Here is an 18024-nt window from a genome sequence, read left to right on the forward strand (position 1 = left end):
GTAGCAGCATTCATGGATACCAGAAAACCATGATATCCTTGGTAAGATTATGATTTAGTTGGTATTTACCATATTTCAGAAAGTTAGGAGATTCATATAATTTTGTAAAAAATTTACTTGTTTCTACTCTTGTGTGTTGTACTCAAAAATTGAGAGACTTCTGACCTAATGAGTGAATTAAAGACAAGCTACAGAAAATCCCAGTACTCCTAAATTGATGACTGGATTTTCATCTAAATCGGAAACATTTCTTTTTCAGCAATTCCATTTCTTTGGGAATTCAGAGAGAAGGGGTGAGGTTCTTGCTGCTGATGTCTTTACCTCCATGCAGGAGTCCTGGCTTCAGCATCCCAGCCTTGGCTGAGCCACAACAGCTCCAGCTGACACCTGCTCTCCCTCCCCCAAGAAAATGCCCAGAACTTCTGTATTTGTTGCAACAGGTGATCCCTAAGGATGACTAGATGAATGAATACACCCATGTGCTTGGTCACTAGTAAAACCTACCTCTGTGTAGAATCTTTGAGTAAAGTAGATAGACTTGCCCTAAGATCAGAAAACACAGACTGCTTTTCTGGGAGAGCAGGTTGTAACATGATATTGAGAAGCCACAGTTGGGACTTGACTTCAGTGGTGTTGCTCTTGTCTGCGCGTCCACCTGGGGTTTGGGCTTGTGCTCTGGGGCCTGCACATCTCTGCTTGGGCATAACCCAGCCCCAAAAGGGCAAGGAGACTGAAAATGAAAATAACCAGGCTCTGGCAGTTGGCCACTGTTCTGCCCCCCCACATCCACACTTAGCAATAATTTGATCTTTCTCTGAGGTGATGGTGTCTCGGTTATGGAAAAGTTCCATTCCACTCTTTACCTGTGCCAGCTCTGAGGCAAGGTGTGTTTCTGTGTATCTGATCACCTGCTGCATTCCTGTGGGTTAGTTAAGGGTCTGACTTTCCCTGGTGCTGGCTGAGGTTTCTCCAGGAAGCCCGCCTGTCTGCAGACTGGAGCCCACCGTCCCACAACAGACAGCGTCTTCCTAAAACCTGGCTCGGGAGGGCCACCCTGGGAGGTCCAGACCGGCAGCAGAGCTGGCCTCCAACGTGTTCTTGGCCTCTGGCGAGTGTCAGTACCGGTCCCACAGCATTCATGCGCAGTCATCGGCTTCGGAGGCGCCCCCAAACCTCCGCAGTATTAAGTCATCTTTTGGCGCTGCCTCCTTGCTGCCACCCTGCTCCCGGGAGCAAGAAAATGCAGGCCACATTTTTCCGGGAGGAAGGAAGGGTGTCTTAATCGGGCCACGGAGAAGTTACCAACGTTTGGTTGGTTGGTTTTTTAACGGAGCTGCTACTGTCTGCATCTCCACTTGGGGGGCTCGGCTTCTGCCCCGGGGAGTGTCCATCTCCGCCCAGCGATAAGCCAGCTGGGGAAGAGGAACCAGAGCGGGCCAGAGCCCCGGGCGCAGAGACCCTGAGCGCGGCGCGGCGCGGGAGCCCCCGGCCGGCGCAGCATCCGAGGCGGCCGGCGCAGCATCCGAGGCGCCGTCTCCGGGCGAAGGCGGCGCGCGCGGCCCGGGCCGCGGTTGTCCGGGCGACGGCGCGGCGCGGGCATCCCCGCCGCCCCTCCCCTGAGCGCGCGCGCGACCTGGGGCGCCATGGCTGCGGCGGCGGCGGCAACCCCGCGGCCCGAGGCCGGCGCGGCCGGCGAGGCCAGGAGTCCGCCATGGGTGCCGCGCGAGCACGACCGGGCCCGGGCAGCGGCCGGGCTGGGCGACTGCGAGGACGCGCCGGTGCGGCCGCTGTGCAAGCCCCGCGGCATCTGCTCGCGCGCGTACTTCCTGGTGCTGATGGTGTTCGTGCACCTGTACCTGGGCAACGTGCTGGCGCTGCTGCTCTTCGTGCACTACAGCAACGGCGATGAGAGCAGCGACCCCGGGCCCCAGCGCCGCGCCCAGAGCCCCGGGCCCGCGCCAGCCTTGGGTCCCCTCGCCCGGCTCGAGGGCATCAAGGTGAGGGCCCCCGCCTCTCCCCGCGCCGGGCCCGGCCCCGCCGAGCGGGTGCTTGGGCGCGCATTCCCGGGGCTGAGCAGCTCCGGGCCCGCGGCGCGCACATCCTCCCCCGGCCCGGGGGCTCTGTCCCCCCACCCGGGCGGCGCGGCCTGCACCCAAGCTGCCCCGCTGCGCCCCTTTCTCATAGGTGGGGCACGAGCGTAAGGTCCAGCTGGTCGCCGACAGGGATCACTTCATCCGAACCCTCAGCCTCAAGCCGCTGCTCTTCGGTAAGTCCGCTGGGCGCTCCTGGGTAGGGCCGGGGGCTGGCTCGCTGGCAGCCTTGAGGCGCATTCTGACCACGTGACTTCTGTTTTGAAAATGGCTGCCTCAAAGTAGCCCTTTCTTTTTCCACCCAGATGTTTTCCACAATGAAGTTCCAACATTCACCTCCCGTAATAGGATAATAAGGTGACCTTTCCACAACCCCCTCTTGGGCCCCTGCTCTCTGCTGCTGATGCTTCCATCAGCGGGCCGCGCAGTGTGGCCCAGAAGCTGGTGTCTAAACAGATTGTTGAAATTGTGAACCCGCCCTGCCACCACTGATTCTGTCACATTCCAGAATAGGGAGAGGGAGAGAGAGAGGCTGGTAATTAGGTCCTAGCTGATCTCAGGGCAGGGAGGGATATTCCCCAAATGGACCCTGTCATCTGATGAGAAGCAGACTGTTTAAATGCTCCCACGCCTGCCCCCAGGGCACCAGTGTGTTACCCGTACTCCGGTATCCTTCTCAGACTGGAGTCTTCCTAAAACCTGGCTCCAGCAGGCCACCCTGGGCCTGTGTCAGTACCGATCCTACCCTTAAGGGTCTGACTTAACAGCTGTTCAGCTGTAGCAGACAAAGTCTTCCAGGGTGACCTCATTTGGTGCCTGCATCATAGCTCACATTTTTCTGAGCTCTTGTTATGTGCTGGCTTCATGGGACCTTTTCATTTTATTCTTACAACCCCTCTGTGAGGTGGGCTAATGTCAGAGTGAGGCCGGAGAGCTAACTTTAGACCCCAGGCCGCCTGCCTGTAGAGCCTGCCCTCTAAACGCCAACATGTTAGCTGTGAAGACTGAAATCCTTCAGAGACCACCAGTGTCGAAAACGTGATCCTTGCCCCAGATAGGTTTGCCCACCCTAGCCCTGGGGACCCAGACTTTTCATCTGCAGACCCTGAACTGGTTCTGGCTGCTGGGGCATGGAGGGGGAAGGGAACTTTAAGAAGGGGCCTCCGAACCAAAGAACACTTGCTGTTACCCCTGAGATATCTATAATCCCTGAACTCCTGAGAGTGATGGATCTCATGTGCATGCTGTTACCCATACTCTGGGGTTATACGTTACCTCAGTCCTGTTGTGGGAGTGACCTTAAAAGGTTATTATAATTTATTACTATTACTATTATAAAGTTGAAGTCTGTACCAAGCACTATTTGAAGTGCTGGGAAAACAGCACTGAACAAGAGGAAGAAAAGAACAAGCACCAAAATCTGAAATGGACATTTGAATGAGGAGTTAGACAATAAACAAATATACTTGTTTCAGATGGTGATAAATGATTGTAGACAAGTGAGGCAGAATTTCAGCTGGGGTTGAAACTCTTAAAAAGGTGACTAAGGTGGACCTCTCTGAGAAAGATATTTGAGCACAGACCTGTAGGAGGTGTGAGATCAAGCCAGTTGGCCGTCAGGAAAAAGAGAACACTCTTACCACTTGACTGCTACACTGCAGTGAACAGACACATCTGTCCTCCCATCAGCCTTGTTGGGACTGTATGTATTAATTCAGAAAATATTAGGTTAAGTGAACCATGAGGCCAAAATCCTCCTACTGTGCAGCTTATTTTATCCAAGTCCTAAAAAGCAGAGAATGAGAAACCCAGAGTCACCAAGAGGAAATTATGGGAGGCAGAAGAGATTTGACAACTGCCCCCATTAAATTGTCAGATGGGTGTCTGTTTCTACCGATAGATTACAAAAGGCATTTTTGAATTGGGCATTTAGAGTTGGGCAGCTGCAGCAAGAGCTTCCCACTTGTGGTCCTTCCTCCAAAATGCTTGCATATGAATCTGTTGTTTTTACCCAGAAAGTCCGGGGGCTTGCTGCTTGGTGAAATGAAGTGAGATGATTGAAGAAGAGATGAGTGTTTTAGTCCCATTGTAAGAGAGGAAACCCAGGGAGAGTTTGTTCAAGGAGGGGCAGTTCCCAAATGCTCTGGGTGAATCCCAATACAGAAGCCTCACCCCTCGAGGGAGCCGAGTCTATTTCTGTGCCTGTCCATCTGACCACTGGTCGCTATCCACTGTCACCCTAAGGAGGCAGGCAGAGGCTGAGGAAAGGCATGTAGTGGGGGTTCTGCCACCTGTACTCTGCTGCTCTTAGCTCCAAACTTGTGACCCTCCAGCCTTGGGCACCCAAGGTGCCAGGGTTTGAGGAGTATTCTGGATGTGCACTGGGCCAAGCGGATTGGGTTCTAGCCCAGGGGCCTCCATCTTCAACATCCCCTCTCCCTTTGGGAAACAATTTCTGTTTCCCATCTTTGTCTCTAAGGACAGATGGGACCTGGGTTCCTGGCAAGTACATGCATGACTATAGTGGGCATTTCCAAAGAATTGGGCCATCTGAAGAAGACTGCATCCTGCCCAGGGGAAATGGCTTTCTTTCATGTAGTTCATTTCTCCCTCCAGCTCTCCCCAACCCACTCATTCTCTCTTCAAACCGCAGATCAGATCTCATCTTTCCCTGCCTTACACGCCCAAGATTTCCCATTTTACTTCTAAGTCTCATTTGGTGCCCCAAGGCCCTCTCACCTCTAAGACCTCATTCCTGCCACCCCCTGTCACTCCCTGCTGATTCTTAGCTCAGTGCTGTCTCAGACCTGGCTCTTCCCATAGTGAGTACCTTCAGCTTCATCAGGCCTCTGCAGACACCCCATCCTCAGAGGCTGCTCTGGACCTCAAACTGGTATGAAGAGTTTCCGAGTGCTCGGTTGCATCAACCAGCTGGGTTTTCTTCTCAGCACTTAGCATCATTGGAAATTATTGTCTCAATTTTATTTGTGTCTTTTGCATCTCTCAAGATGAACTGCAGGGCCTGATTTGTTCTGGCCAGAGTCTTGTCTACTGCTGATAATTGTTGGCAGGCTGGAGGGGCTTACTGGGCACCTCCTCTACTTCAGCAGCTGTCTCCTTGCTCCTGGTGGCCTCCACTGCCTCTCTGTGCAGGTGCCTCCTGACTTGGGACCCTCTCCAGGAGCAGCATGCTGGTGGCACTTCCAGTGGGCCAGCAAGAGTGTTAGTTCATTTTCTTTTTAAAAAAAGATTTATTTATTTATACAAGAGCTGCGGTACAGATCAGAGACATGGGGGCGGGAGATGACTCACAGGAGAGGTCTGTCACGCCATGTGGGTTGCTCCCTGGCTGGCCAGGAATCGAACCCACACACTGCAGAGGCTGCGGACAGCTTCACAGTGCTGCCCTCAACCCGCTGCCCCACCAGCGTGGCCCCTGAGTTCATTTTCTTAACCATTTGAGGTAAATGCATAATTTGACATCAGTACACAAAACAATTTATATTAAAATCATGACCTCTTTATTACAGAGTTTCCAAATACTTCCTTTTACAGCTTAAGAAAACAGGCAGCTACTTAAGACCTCTGTGCTCTGGATAAACATGGAAGGCTCAGAAATAGGGAAAGAATTTTAGTGTGCCTAACAGGTCAGGTTTTTAGTTAAGGCAATTTAATGTAGCTTCCTGCAAGGAACCCCCTCTCTGTCCTTCTGTGCCTGTTCCTTGGCAGAACTGTGGACTCAGTAAAGGTCAGGCAGGTGTAACTGAGTCTGCCTGAGGCTTGACAAGTAGCATCCTGCTCAGGGCGAGCATAACCGAGGCTTTATGCCTGCCCTGAGACTCAGCGTGGGATGCCGAGGTGTAGGGCAGTAGCTAGGCTGTCATCCCAGGCCTGGGGAGAAGAGTAAGGCATTCTTGCCCCCAGCACACACAACTGCTAGGGAGCTGGCCAGCCTTTGTCCAGGCAGAGCACTGCCGGCTCAGGAAGGGTCCCCTAGCTGTGACCATGGAATGGGCTTCCACCCTGCTCACCCACTCCTAAGCCAGCCTGGGGACTTCTCTGGACTCTGGCCTGTAAATCTCCATGGGGGTTTTGGGAGGTTACATGTGTTCAGGGGAGCATACACCCTGTGTGGCAACTACAGCCCTTGCCTGCGTTAGCCCCTATTCTGGGCACCGGTGGTGGTGCCACCTGCGCATGGCCAGCTGCAGATTTCGGTGGCTCTGGCTCCAAGGATAGGCTGTGGTTACCAGCAGCCGGTGGTCCTGCACCTCCCCACTCAGCACATAGGTCCCAGCATGCCTTCCACGAAGAAGGTTGTGCACACATGTGGCATCCAGCTGCAGCCAGAGTCGCAGAGTTGGCACCAGCTCCTCAGGGGGCAGTGGGCCTGCCTTAAGCACCTCTAGCCGAGAGTCCAGATCGCGGTCTGAGGGGCTGGAGGATGACCCGTTGCGCCAGGAAAGCCGAACTTTCACCGCTGAATGGGGTGAAAGAGGCTGGAGATGAGTACCATGGGAATGCCCCTCCCTGTGGGCTCCCCCTACCGAACCAAACCCTCTTGTCTGAGGCTCTGCCCTTGTGATCCGTGTCCTAGAAAACAGCTGTTCTCCTGGATGCCACTCTTCTTAGCAGATTGTTTTGTTGTTTTAGCAACACCCCACACTTATTAAAAGAATTTTTTTTCAGTTCTAACCAGGCATAGCATTTAGGTATATCCTGTCCCATTTGTCCCGGCACCAAGCTAAGGCGGAGGCCCTTGTAAGGGGGGCTCACCAAAGTCGTTGGTACAGAGCGTGTCCAGCACCTCCCTGGATGAGCGGGCCTCCTGCAACTCGCAGTCCTTGCAGCTGGCACGTGGCACTGTGGGGAGGAGGGGCCTAGTGAGGCTCCCAGTGGGCCCCAAGTGTGTGGGGGGGAGTCATCAGCACTGGTCCCCTCCGCTCTCCCCTCCTTTTTTACCGTTTTTGAGGAAGGCAGCTGCTGTGGCTGGTCCCTTCCCCTCCTGAGAGACCATTTGGCTGAACCCCGTGGGAAGTGACGTGAAAGGGTTCAGCTGATGGTCCCTGTGGCTGCCCAGGGGGCAGAGCGAGGGCAAAACCTACAAGTCATTCAGAGACTCACGTGAACGGCCGGGGCGGGAGCCGTTGGAGATGGCTGCGACACAGAGGCCGTGACCGGTAGGGAAGCGCTCACAGTGCAGGATGGCTGGCCAGGGGTAACCGTAGCAGGCCATGATGGGGGCACAGCTGGCTTGCACAGCCTCACACAGACTGCGGCACGGGTAGATGACCCTGCAGGGGAAAGGGTTGGATCAGTGGGGTGCTTTGGACCAGGGCTCATGGCTGGGCTTTGAGCGTTCCTAATACTGAGGCACGGCCAGTAACTCCACAGTTGCTGGGCAACGATGCCCTGGTCACCTAGCAACGGCCCTGCTGCCTGGCTTTCTGCATGCTGGAATCTCCACTCTCAGCCCTGCTCTACTCTCATACCCACTCCCAGCACTTATGTCTTCTATCTCCTCACCTCTCTTCCCCATGCCTAGGCTGCTTTCCAGTGCACCTCCCTCTCCAGCTCCAGAGAACAGACGTGCCTGGGGGAGGGCGGGAGAGGCCCTGCTTTCTGGACCTTTGCTCCTGAGCTTAGAGGGAGAAAGGCCTGTAGGACACTGGACTCGCCAAGGCTGGTGTTGATAAAGAGTACAGGACAGGTGCTTGGATTCTGAAAGAGCCCCTTTTTTGGGCCTTCCTGGTGGCTCAGGGGTTAAAATCTCAGCGCTGTGAAGCTATCACCAGCCACTGCAGCATGAGTTCGATCCCCAGCCAGGGATGTAACCCACATGGCGCAGCAGACGTCTCCTGCCTCACCTGCTTCTCCTCTCAGCAGTGTGTTTCAGTTGATCCACCTGTTCTGCTCCCCACTCTGTCTTTGGTGAATCCTCTCACCCCCCCATCACCGGCCTGTACCCCAGTTCTTGTATGCATAAATAAATAAATCTTAAAAAAAAAAAAAAGAAAGAAACTTTTTGCCACTACTGGCATGGTCACCCTGAGGCTCTGGCAATGGCCCTCACTCTGTAAAGAGGAATTGAAGAATGTGTTCACTGCATAGGTTAGGCTAGGGAGGAGGCGTCGGCCTTGCTATCTCTAGACTGTCTGGGAGAAAAAGCCTCCCAGTTGATCTGGAGCTCCTGCCACCCCCAGCCTAAAGCAACCTCCCCATTTGTCCTACCTTGAAATTCAAGAGCCCTGATGATTTGTGGGTCCAGACCAAGCGTGCTCACCGCCGGGGATCCCCTGACTATTGTCTCCTCTGTCCCCTGGGACCTGTCCCCTCTGCCAGGAATACTAACGAAACGATCCTTCACCTTCTGTCCCACCCCGTCAGCACCCAGCACTGACAGGTGCACAGTGCCAGAGACTCCCCTACCCCCTCCCCATACCTGGGAGCCTCAGCCCTACCTGTCAAGGCACACAGGTGCAAAGAGGGAGCAGAGAAAGAGGCGGGCGTCAGGGTGGCATTCCCGGGCTAGCAGGGGCAGCCAGCTGGCTGATTGTTGGATGGCTTCTGCTGTGGTGTCATGGTCCAGCAGGTTGGGCAGCCGCATCTCTGTGTATCCAATGTCATGGCACAGTGCCATGGTGGGGGGGATGGGCGTGCACCGTGTGGGGCCCCAGGGAACCCCTGCCCCAGCATCACCCCACAGCACCACCAGAACTACCAACAGCCACAGCCCTTGATCCATCACCTGCTTCTCGGACTTGGTCTTAGTGGGCTGAGACTGAGGGCTTTATAGGGCTGTATCCACATACCACATACCCCAGGAGCCAATTTTTGCCCCTCAGGTGTTTGGACCCATCTGGGTAGGCTCCAGCCCGCTGGCCTGGGCTATTTGCATTTGATTAGCACTTGGCAGGGGATTGTAGAGGTTGGCCTTGCGCCTGGGCCTGTGGATAACTGGATAACCTTATAAACAGCACCTAATAAACTGAAGAAACCTGGGCCTGTGTTTTCTTTTCTTAATCTGGCTTACTTTTCTTCCTTACTTATTTTTTTAAGCTATCAGGAGGTGATTCTCTTGATTAGCAATTGGTGTAGCCCATTGTCCAGCAGCACTGCCCCCACCCCTACTCCGTGGGTAGCTCACACCCTTCCAGAGCTACCCAGGTTGGTGTTAAGCAGGCCAGGGGTGGCAGCCTTTGTCTTGCCCTCAGTCATCACATCTGGGTCACCTCCCTGTGGATCTGATTCTTGTCCTGAGTGTGAAGCCTGGAGTACAACAGCCTGGGTGACCCAGGGCAAGTCACTAATCTCTTCCTGCTTGGCTTGCCTCTTGGATAGGATGGAAAATTAATGGTACCTATCTTCCGAGGATAAGTATACAGAGAAAGGAGTTGATGATGTGCTTAGGATAGCACCTCACACAGACTGCTACTAAGGTGTGATCCGCTGTAATCACTTAAAAAAATAGCTGTATTACTATCACTTTTTGAAACTGGCTCAGAATGGCCATTTTAAAACTGGCTCAGTCTTGACAGTGCCTGGAGCTTCCTTCTGGGAGTATAATCGGGAAGTGGCTGATCTCTCTGCAGGTTTATGACAGTTACAGTGGCAGCATGGCCCATTCTCTGATCAGTTCCTGTGTGGACCTCTTGGTCCCGCCTGAGGAAGTCCGGTCTCCCAGGAATGAGGGCATGAAGCAGGGCCCAGGCTTCTGCTCTGAAAGTGCCTGGGACCAGTGTGATGTGGGCTCTCTGGGTATGCGGCTGGTATGCAGCTCTACCAAGCTACTTGCAGAGATGAGTGTGGGGACCTCCAAGCACTGAAGCCCATCCTGAGGCCCGACTGATCTTTACTCAGGGCCTTCGCGGCACTGCTCTGAGTGTACTGCAGTGGACATTTGCTTACAAAGGATGCTGGCAAAGCAGTTATTCTTCAACCAGGCTTCAATCAAGGTTATAAGGAAGGTGCAAAAGTCATTATAAAGAGCCTCCCCAGTGGCGCAGCGGGTTAAACGCAGCACTGTGAAGCTGTCCACAGCCTCTGCAGCGCAAGTTCGATTCCCTGGCCGGCCAGGGAGATTCCCACATGGCGCAGCAGACCTCTCCTGTCTTGCCCGCTGCTCCCTTCAGCAGTGTACTTCGGTCGATCTGCCTGTTCTGTTCCCTGCTCTGTCTCTGGTGAATCCTCTCACCCTCCCACACCTCTGGCCTATACCCCAGCTCTTGTATAAATAAAATAAATCTTTAAAAAAAAGTCATTATAAACTATGGACAACTCAGGGGGACTCTGAGAAACTATGCAGTCATACAAGGGGAAATCTAAAATCAGAAAAAGTAGATGTGGCTCTGTGAAGAAGTGCTTTGCTCTCCTGGAGTCACCTTCATGATGATAGTTCAGCTTTAATCAGTAAAATAAATATTCTTCTGGATGCAGTTGGCCAGTGTGAAGAGTATGTGCTCAAACATCTGAAATCAATCACTCCGCAACCCCATGTAATAGATTTATTGGACTCCATTCAAGATATGGACCTTTGTCATGTAGTTCCAGCTGAGATAAAGACTGATGAAGCTAGAGATGAAAGACTCTGTGAAAATAATGCTGAGTTTAACAAAAGCTGTAGAGAGAGTCTTAGTGGGGTAGATTGTTGTTCATCTTTAGAATGTTGTAGAACACAGGAGCATGCACATTCTGAAAACCCAAGCCTCACTTGGATTTTAGAACAGACAGACAATTTAGTGAAACAGCTGGGTCTATCAGTAGAGGTATTACAGCATCTCAGACCACTATAAAAAGTATCTTCACTTCCAATGAAAATAATATTCAGAACATTTCTTAGATCATTCTGTTTCTTAACATGCTAGCCAAAAATTGTACTTGTTTCTACATTGAACATTTCACTACAGGGTTAGCCTTCATGGGAGTTTGAAATGTCTTCAATATTAACACTATTAAATGTAGTAACTCTTTGTTACTGAAAATTTTTATGTAGTTTAAGATACACTTACGTCTTTGTGTTTTTCATTTTCATTATGACAGTGTATCATTGTCATTTTCAAATTTCTGATTAACACTAGGTTTTTTCAGCGCTCAACCGCTGCGCCACCGGGGAGGCCCAAGAAATTATTTTTAAAGATTTATTTATTTATATAAGCACTGGGTACAGTCAGAAGCGCTGGAGGGTGAGAGGATTCACCAGAGCCAGAGCAGGGAACAGAACAGGCAGACTGATGAAATACACTGCTGAGGGGAGCAGTGGGCGCTGCAGGAGAGGTCTGCGTGCCATGTGGGACCCTTGCCGGCAGCCGGCGATCGAACCAGAGCTGCAGAGGCCGTGGGCAGCTTCGCAGCCCAGCGCTCAACCGCTGCACCACTAGGGGAGGCCCGGAACTGAAGAAATGTTAAACAGAATACTAGAAATTGATACTAGTTTCCCATTGATTAAAAGAAACAGCATACTGTTTCAGAAAAAAATACAAAAAATGTATTTCATGCTCAAGTACCTACTTAGGCCTTCCAAGTATTCAGGAATTAGTACTGTTGATCTAACAAAGTGCCAGATTATTTCTAAACTGCAGTTTTGTTTTATATTTATACAAGAATAAAACACTCAAATGACTGATTTCTAAAAAACAAAACAAAACAAAGGATTGGGGAAGCAAAGAACACCTAGGGCGTCTTCTCAGAGGCCAGCATCTGACAAAAACCTGAGTGACCCCCACTGACCTTAGAGTCGGGGCAACTCAGCCCACTCTGTGGCTGCATGATGACCCATGGTCAGCCATATGGTCAGCACCCGTTCATGTAGGAGAGTACACGGCAAGGGTTGGCCTAGAGCATTGAGTGTCTCGCATTGTTTTTACTGGAACGATGCTGAAAAGCAAGAATCGAGCCACCATCCCCTTTACTTTAAGAATATACATTGGGCCTCCCTGGTGGTGCAGGGGTTGAGCGCTGGGCTTTGAAGCTGCCCGCAGCCCCTGCAGCACCGGTTCGATCCATGGCCACCAGCGAGGGTCCCACATGGTCCTCCTGCTTCCCTCAGCAGTGTACTTCGTCAGTCTGCCTGCTCTGCTCTCCCCTCTGGCTCTGGTGAATTCTCTAACCCTCCTGTGCTTCTGACTGTACCCAGTGCTTGTATAAATAAATAAATAAATCTTTAAAAAAAAAAAAATTGGAGGCTAACCTTCAAGTACATGCTTCGGTTCCACCCTAAGGTGAATTAACCCATGGCCTGCTTAGACCTGGCTCACCTCCCAAACTCTCCTAGAAAATGTGTTCTCTCAGCTTCAAAGAGAGAGGCCCCATGTTTTAAACATTGGCCAACATCTGCATAAGAACCCAGCCTTGGTGTCAGGATCCAGAGCAGATATAAAGGGGTGTATGAAGTTCTCCTGACATGGTGGCTACCGGGGGACGGGGCGTACCCATGAGCCCTCAAAGAGGAGACACTGGATGCACCAGTGCTCTGGCTCCATCCTTGGCCTCACCCGCGTCCTCTTCTGACAGAAATCCCTGGCTTCCTGAGTGATGAGGAGTGTCGGCTTATCATCCACTTGGCACAGATGAAGGGGTTACAGCGCAGCCAGATCCTGCCCACAGAAGAGTACGAAGAGGCCATGGGCACAATGCAGGTCAGCCAGGTGGACCTCTTCCGGCTGCTGGATCAGAACCGTGATGGTCGCCTACAGCTCCGTGAGGTTGGGATCTTGGTGCCTGTACTAGGCACAGGGTGGGGGTGTCCAGAATTGTCTTTCTGGTGACCAGGTCATTTGTCTAGCTCAGCCCCAGCCCCAAGAGTCAGATGCCACCCCAGGTCAGCTTGGGCATATGTAGATCCGAGGTCCCTTTACTTCTTGGAGAGCTGTTACTGTGTTGGGAACCCCAGAAGGTGGCACCAGGGGGATGGTGCCATTTCTTGTCACAGTACCAGGGTGGTGTACTGTCTGAGATCTGGATTTCTTGCTATTGTGGCTGGGAGCCCCAAAGAACTCATGTTGGATGGGGTGGCAGCTCTGAGGTGGCTAGAAGTCTCCATCTCTCTTTGCATGCTCCTGATACTCAGGATTCCAAGGGAGGTCTTAGTGGCGTGTGGGGTCCCTGGCATACACAGAGTGCTCTACTGAGTCTGGTCTTCCTGAGGTGCCCGGTGGTTAGTGGTCATACCCTAGTCAGGTCACCCCCTCGTGCCGATTACCTCATCATACCCAGGCCTTGGCTTATCCCACCTCACCTGTGGTATCTGTCTCCCGCCAGCCAACAATGATCACCATGGAGGTCACACTTCCAGTAGCACTGGGAGTGCCCATGACCTTCAGTTCTTTGACGGCTCTCCTGGTCTTCTCCCCAGATGCCTCTAGACCTTCTACCTACCCTCATTTCAGCTCAGGGGACTTCGACTCTATCCTGTGTCCTTGTTTATGTCCTATCATCTGAACCCTTAGCTCTATAGCAAGAACTGGGCAGCTGTCTGTGTTTTTGTGACATTCCGTCATCGGGGTCACCCCAGTGAGAGACCATCTTGTGCTTCAGGTCCTGGCCCAGACTCGCCTGGGGAATGGGCGGTGGATGACTCCAGAGAACATTCAGGAGATGTACTCTGCAATCAAGGCTGACCCAGATGGTGATGGTGAGCTCACATCCTGCCACAATTCTGTCCCTGTGAACTTCCTGTCCCCAAGCCAGGTAGCCTGAGATGAGGAGATGAGGACTAGCCTTGCCCTCACCCCGGGGAGATACAGGAGCCTGACCTTCCCATTCCCCTTGGTGCCATCTAGAGAGCAGTTCTCAGAGACACTTTGACCTCATCAGACCTACAAGAAGTAGGGTTGCTGGGTGTCAGAGAGCAGCAGCAAAGAGAGAGTAAGGCCAGCTTGACTAAGCTGTTCACCCTGCTCTATCCACCTCTCCCCAGCAAGACATGGGATGCACCTCAGCAGACAGCCTCCCTGCTCTAACCCATGTCTCCCTTGCCTCCTCCTTGCCCACCTGAAATTATGCTAACTGGAGGAAGGTTTGGGCAGGGAAGCTGTCGTGTTACTCCTGTGGTAATAACACTAGGAGGTTTCCAAGATATAGTTATCATCCTCACACCCAATTAGAAAGATAGTACAAATTGGACTCAGAATGAACTTGTGCCTGGTGAAAAGAGCAGAGAATCTGGTTGGAGGAACATCTTGCTGCTACTGTCCCCATGTACAGAGCTGGTAACAGGCTCAACACACTGTACACCTGAGTGAGCCCCATGCTCAAAGAAATCTAGGCCAAAGGGTGGAGGGTGGCTTCCTTGAGTCAGCAGGGAACATGGAACAAAGACATCAGCTAGTCTTTTAGTACCCCCGAAAGGTAGAGCCCTTGCTTTGTGGGTTGAACAGGAACAGAGGGCAAGTGTTCTCATTTGAGAGCATGGCTTGGCTTCCTCTGCTGAGGGAGACTGGTAACCCAGTGGCAGGGGCCAGGTATATTCCAGTCTGGATAGAACCTGGTGTCATAAGGGAACCCCTAGGAACCAGCCCCAGTTTACATTCTGTAGTGTGGAAGGCCCTGGACAAAACCCAGCTCCCATTGCTCTGTTTCTTCACCCTCTACAGGACAGGACCGGAGGATGGCCACCACACTCTATAGAGCCAGGCTGGAGGACCAGGGGCAGTTCTTGACCGAGGGTTCTGGCCACATGACTCAAGCTTCCTTTGGAGCTCTGGCCAATATAGTAGTGGTTGGGCTCCTTCCTTTGGGGGGCCAAATCAGGGTTTAAACTGAGGAAATCAACTTCTCTGGGCCTTCCTATAGGGCCTGATATTACAGAATCCAGTTTCATGTGACCCAGAAGTCCAGATGGGGAGCAGGTGCACATGCCCCCCCCCCAGTGCCTAAAGCCAGGAACTACTGGCCCCTTTGGGGTAGGTAGGAAGGTGCAGCCTGCCAAGGGGGCTTCCCAGTGAGCTTGGTGGGCATTGATGGTGGGTGCCCTGTGCAGGAGTGCTGAGCCTGCAGGAGTTCTCCAACATGGACCTTCGGGATTTCCACAAGTACATGAGGAACCACAAGGCGGAGTCCAGTGAGCTGGTTCGAAACAGCCACCACACATGGCTCTACCAGGGTGAAGGGGCCCACCACGTCATGCGAGCCATACGCCAGAGGTGAGCCCCTGAAGCTGTCCTCCATGGTGCAGAGCCCCCACAGAAGTCCTTGACTGGAGCCCAGAGGACAGAATTGATTAGCCAACTCAGGGCTGTGAGACAAGGATAGAATCCATTCAAAGACAGGCAATTAACAAAGGCAAATGAACCCTAATTGTGGGCAAACAGTACACATTTGGGATTAGAAATAGATGTTTGTTTTCTGCTAATTAGAGAAATGAACTGTTATCTCTGTCAACAGGACCCTTTGCTCCTGAGCAGCTAGGGGTTTTAGATAATCTCCTTCTTTGGAGGAGTGCCCCCCAAATTAATGAAAATCTCATTTTCCCCACCCAGTGGACATCATGAGTAACTCCTTCCTACTCCTATAGGGCCAGCGAGGGGCGTCTTAGGGGGCTTTCAGGGGCAGGAGCAGAGCTTGTGGCAGGCCCAGAGCCTACTTGGCTGGCTCCTTCAGGGTGCCACCATGGGTGGGGTTGCTCAGTTGAATGCTCACTACTCCCCAGGGTGCTGCGCCTCACCCGCTTGTCACCTGAGATCGTGGAGCTCAGTGAGCCGCTGCAGGTTGTGCGGTATGGTGAGGGAGGCCACTACCATGCCCACGTGGACAGCGGGCCTGTGTACCCAGAGACCATCTGCTCCCATACCAAGCTGGTAGCCAACGAGTCTGTGCCCTTCGAGACCTCCTGCCGGCAAGTACCTCTCATCTGCCTTCAACTCCACAACAGGCATCCCCATGATGACACAAGTACAGTCATGCCCTGTGGGCACAGTTCTTGGCATGGGGCCAGGAGGGAGCTCTGGGCAGTCTGGTCAAGGACACCCCTGTCTTTCCCCTTGGACTGTCTACCAAGTGACAGTAAAGTGGTGGCCATGATGTCTTAGTGGCCAGACTAAGGTACCCACAGATGCTGAAACCTGTCTCCAGAGGTCTGAGGCAAGGGAAGGCTGGATCCCCAGATCTTTCTGCCCATTTCCCTGTGTGCTGAACCTGCTTCCACTAATGGAGGACTCAGCCTTTCCCTTTGAAGCTGTGACCCCCTCCTCTGCCAAGGTGCACAGGCAGGTCTCGCTTGTTGGTGTGGCTGCTCTGGCTCAGCCCTTAAGAGTACAAACTGCATGAACTTGCTGCTCTGCTAGCCAATCTTTCCCAGCTGGCCCTGGTCAGGGCCACATCATTTAGCCAAGTGTACTTGTGATCTTGGCCACAAAAACATTGACTGGGCTTGTCAAAGGGCTGGCTAGGAGCATCTTAGCACTGTTGTCACTGACCCTAGTCTGCCCCTCTGGCCCTTGGGAACCTGGGCAGCTTATCCTGCCCACAGGATACTGGGAACGCCTGCAACTGGGGACCTGCTCAACAGCCCCCCTGCCTTTCAGCTACATGACTGTGCTGTTTTATTTGAACAACGTCACCGGTGGAGGTGAGACTGTCTTCCCTGTAGCAGACAACAGAACCTATGATGAAATGGTAAGGGCCAACTGGGCTCTTCCTATGGTGGGATGGCAGGGCCTGGGACAAATTAGTACCACTTCCTCCAGACCTGGGGTGAGGGTCCCCGGGGCACATCTGACTGGTTTCCCTCTGGCCAACTTTGGCTTCCTGGCCTTGGTTCCTGGCAATACAATGGGGCAGCATGAAAACCTCGCCACCCTGCTGCCCACAGAGTCTGATTCAGGATGACGTCGACCTCCGTGACACGCGGAGGCACTGTGACAAGGGGAACCTACGTGTCAAGCCCCGGCAGGGCACAGCAGTCTTCTGGTACAACTACCTGCCTGATGGACAGGGTAAGGGCCTATGGCCAAGCCAGGTGTACCCGGAGGGAAGTTTCCCATTACTCAGCCCCATCCTTGTCACCCTGATGGGCTGTTTATGGCCACCCTACAAATGGTTTTCTACCCCTAGTGCTTCCCAAAGACCATCCTCAGTGACTTTAGCAGCCTACACCTGTGCGGCCTCCTGGGCTGTCATCACCCTTGTGATCCCCTGGTGATAGTCTTCTGGTTCACTGGGGCTGGGATCATAGCTCCCTCATCACCCCAGGTGAGGAAGGGTTTGTGGACAGTCCTGGCAGCAAGCAAGCAGGGTGCAGAGTTCCAGTGTTGTTGGTCAGATATTAGCTGGAGAGAAATGCTGAGCCCCCAGGGAGGCCAGGGGCCAGGTAATGCTACTGAAGGTGTGCACAGCTGGTTGCGCCGGGCCATGCCCTGTGTTAGGAATGCATGAAGTCAAGCTCAGGTCAGGCCATCCGGTCCCTGTCCTTGCTCACACCATCTTCCTCTCCTAGGTTGGGTGGGCGACGTGGACGACTACTCCTTGCACGGGGGCTGTCTGGTCACGCGGGGCACCAAGTGGATCGCCAACAACTGGATCAATGTGGATCCCAGCAAGGCACGGCAGGCCCTGTACCAGCAGGAGATGGCTCGCCTGGCCCGCGAAGGGGGCGCGGACTCGCAGTCGGAGTGGGCCCTGGACCGGGCCTACCGCGACGCGCGCGTGGAGCTCTGAGGGGCGCGCGGGCCCGGCCGGCCCCGAACCCCGGGAGGGGCGTCTGCGCCCGAGGCGGGTGGGCGGGGGAGGGGCCTGCCGTCCCCTAGGCCAGCTCCAGGCCCAGGGCCTGGCCGATATCTTGTCCCACCCCCAACTCCAGCGCGGAGAGGACGCAGCCCTATATTCATATATTTATTGTGTACAGACCCTGCTGCCCCATTAAATAAAAATCACACGGCTTTGAGCCGCTGGGCCGAGAAGCTCGGGTGGGCGGGAGGGGGCCGGGGCCGGGGCCGGAGCC

General features: G+C 53.4%; 2 protein-coding genes across 2 annotated transcripts; one reads left to right on the top strand and one right to left on the bottom strand.

Moving 5' to 3' along the window:
• Positions 1-1626: 1626 nt before the first annotated feature.
• P4HTM (prolyl 4-hydroxylase, transmembrane) lies at positions 1627-17996 on the top strand. The gene is made up of 9 exons (XM_037528801.2): positions 1627-1997; positions 2185-2266; positions 12600-12790; positions 13623-13719; positions 15067-15229; positions 15736-15921; positions 16610-16700; positions 16897-17020; positions 17521-17996. The coding sequence occupies exons 1-9, from the start codon at positions 1644-1646 to the stop codon at positions 17739-17741; spliced, it is 1509 nt and encodes a 502-aa protein (XP_037384698.1). The 5' UTR covers positions 1627-1643; the 3' UTR covers positions 17742-17996.
• Positions 5589-8787, bottom strand: LOC119259820 (secreted frizzled-related protein 5-like). Its single transcript, XM_037528806.1, has 4 exons — positions 8552-8787; positions 7215-7384; positions 6867-6953; positions 5589-6570 (listed from the first exon to the last, which is right to left on the bottom strand). Exons 1-4 carry the CDS (start codon positions 8728-8730, stop codon positions 6254-6256), a joined length of 753 nt encoding a protein of 250 aa, XP_037384703.1. The 5' UTR covers positions 8731-8787; the 3' UTR covers positions 5589-6253.
• Positions 17997-18024: the final 28 nt, after the last annotated feature.

This window comes from Talpa occidentalis, unplaced genomic scaffold (genome assembly GCF_014898055.3).
Source record: "Talpa occidentalis isolate TD23 unplaced genomic scaffold, MPIMG_talOcc4v2.1 talOcc4.10, whole genome shotgun sequence".
Classification (NCBI taxonomy): Eukaryota; Metazoa; Chordata; class Mammalia; order Eulipotyphla; family Talpidae; genus Talpa; species Talpa occidentalis.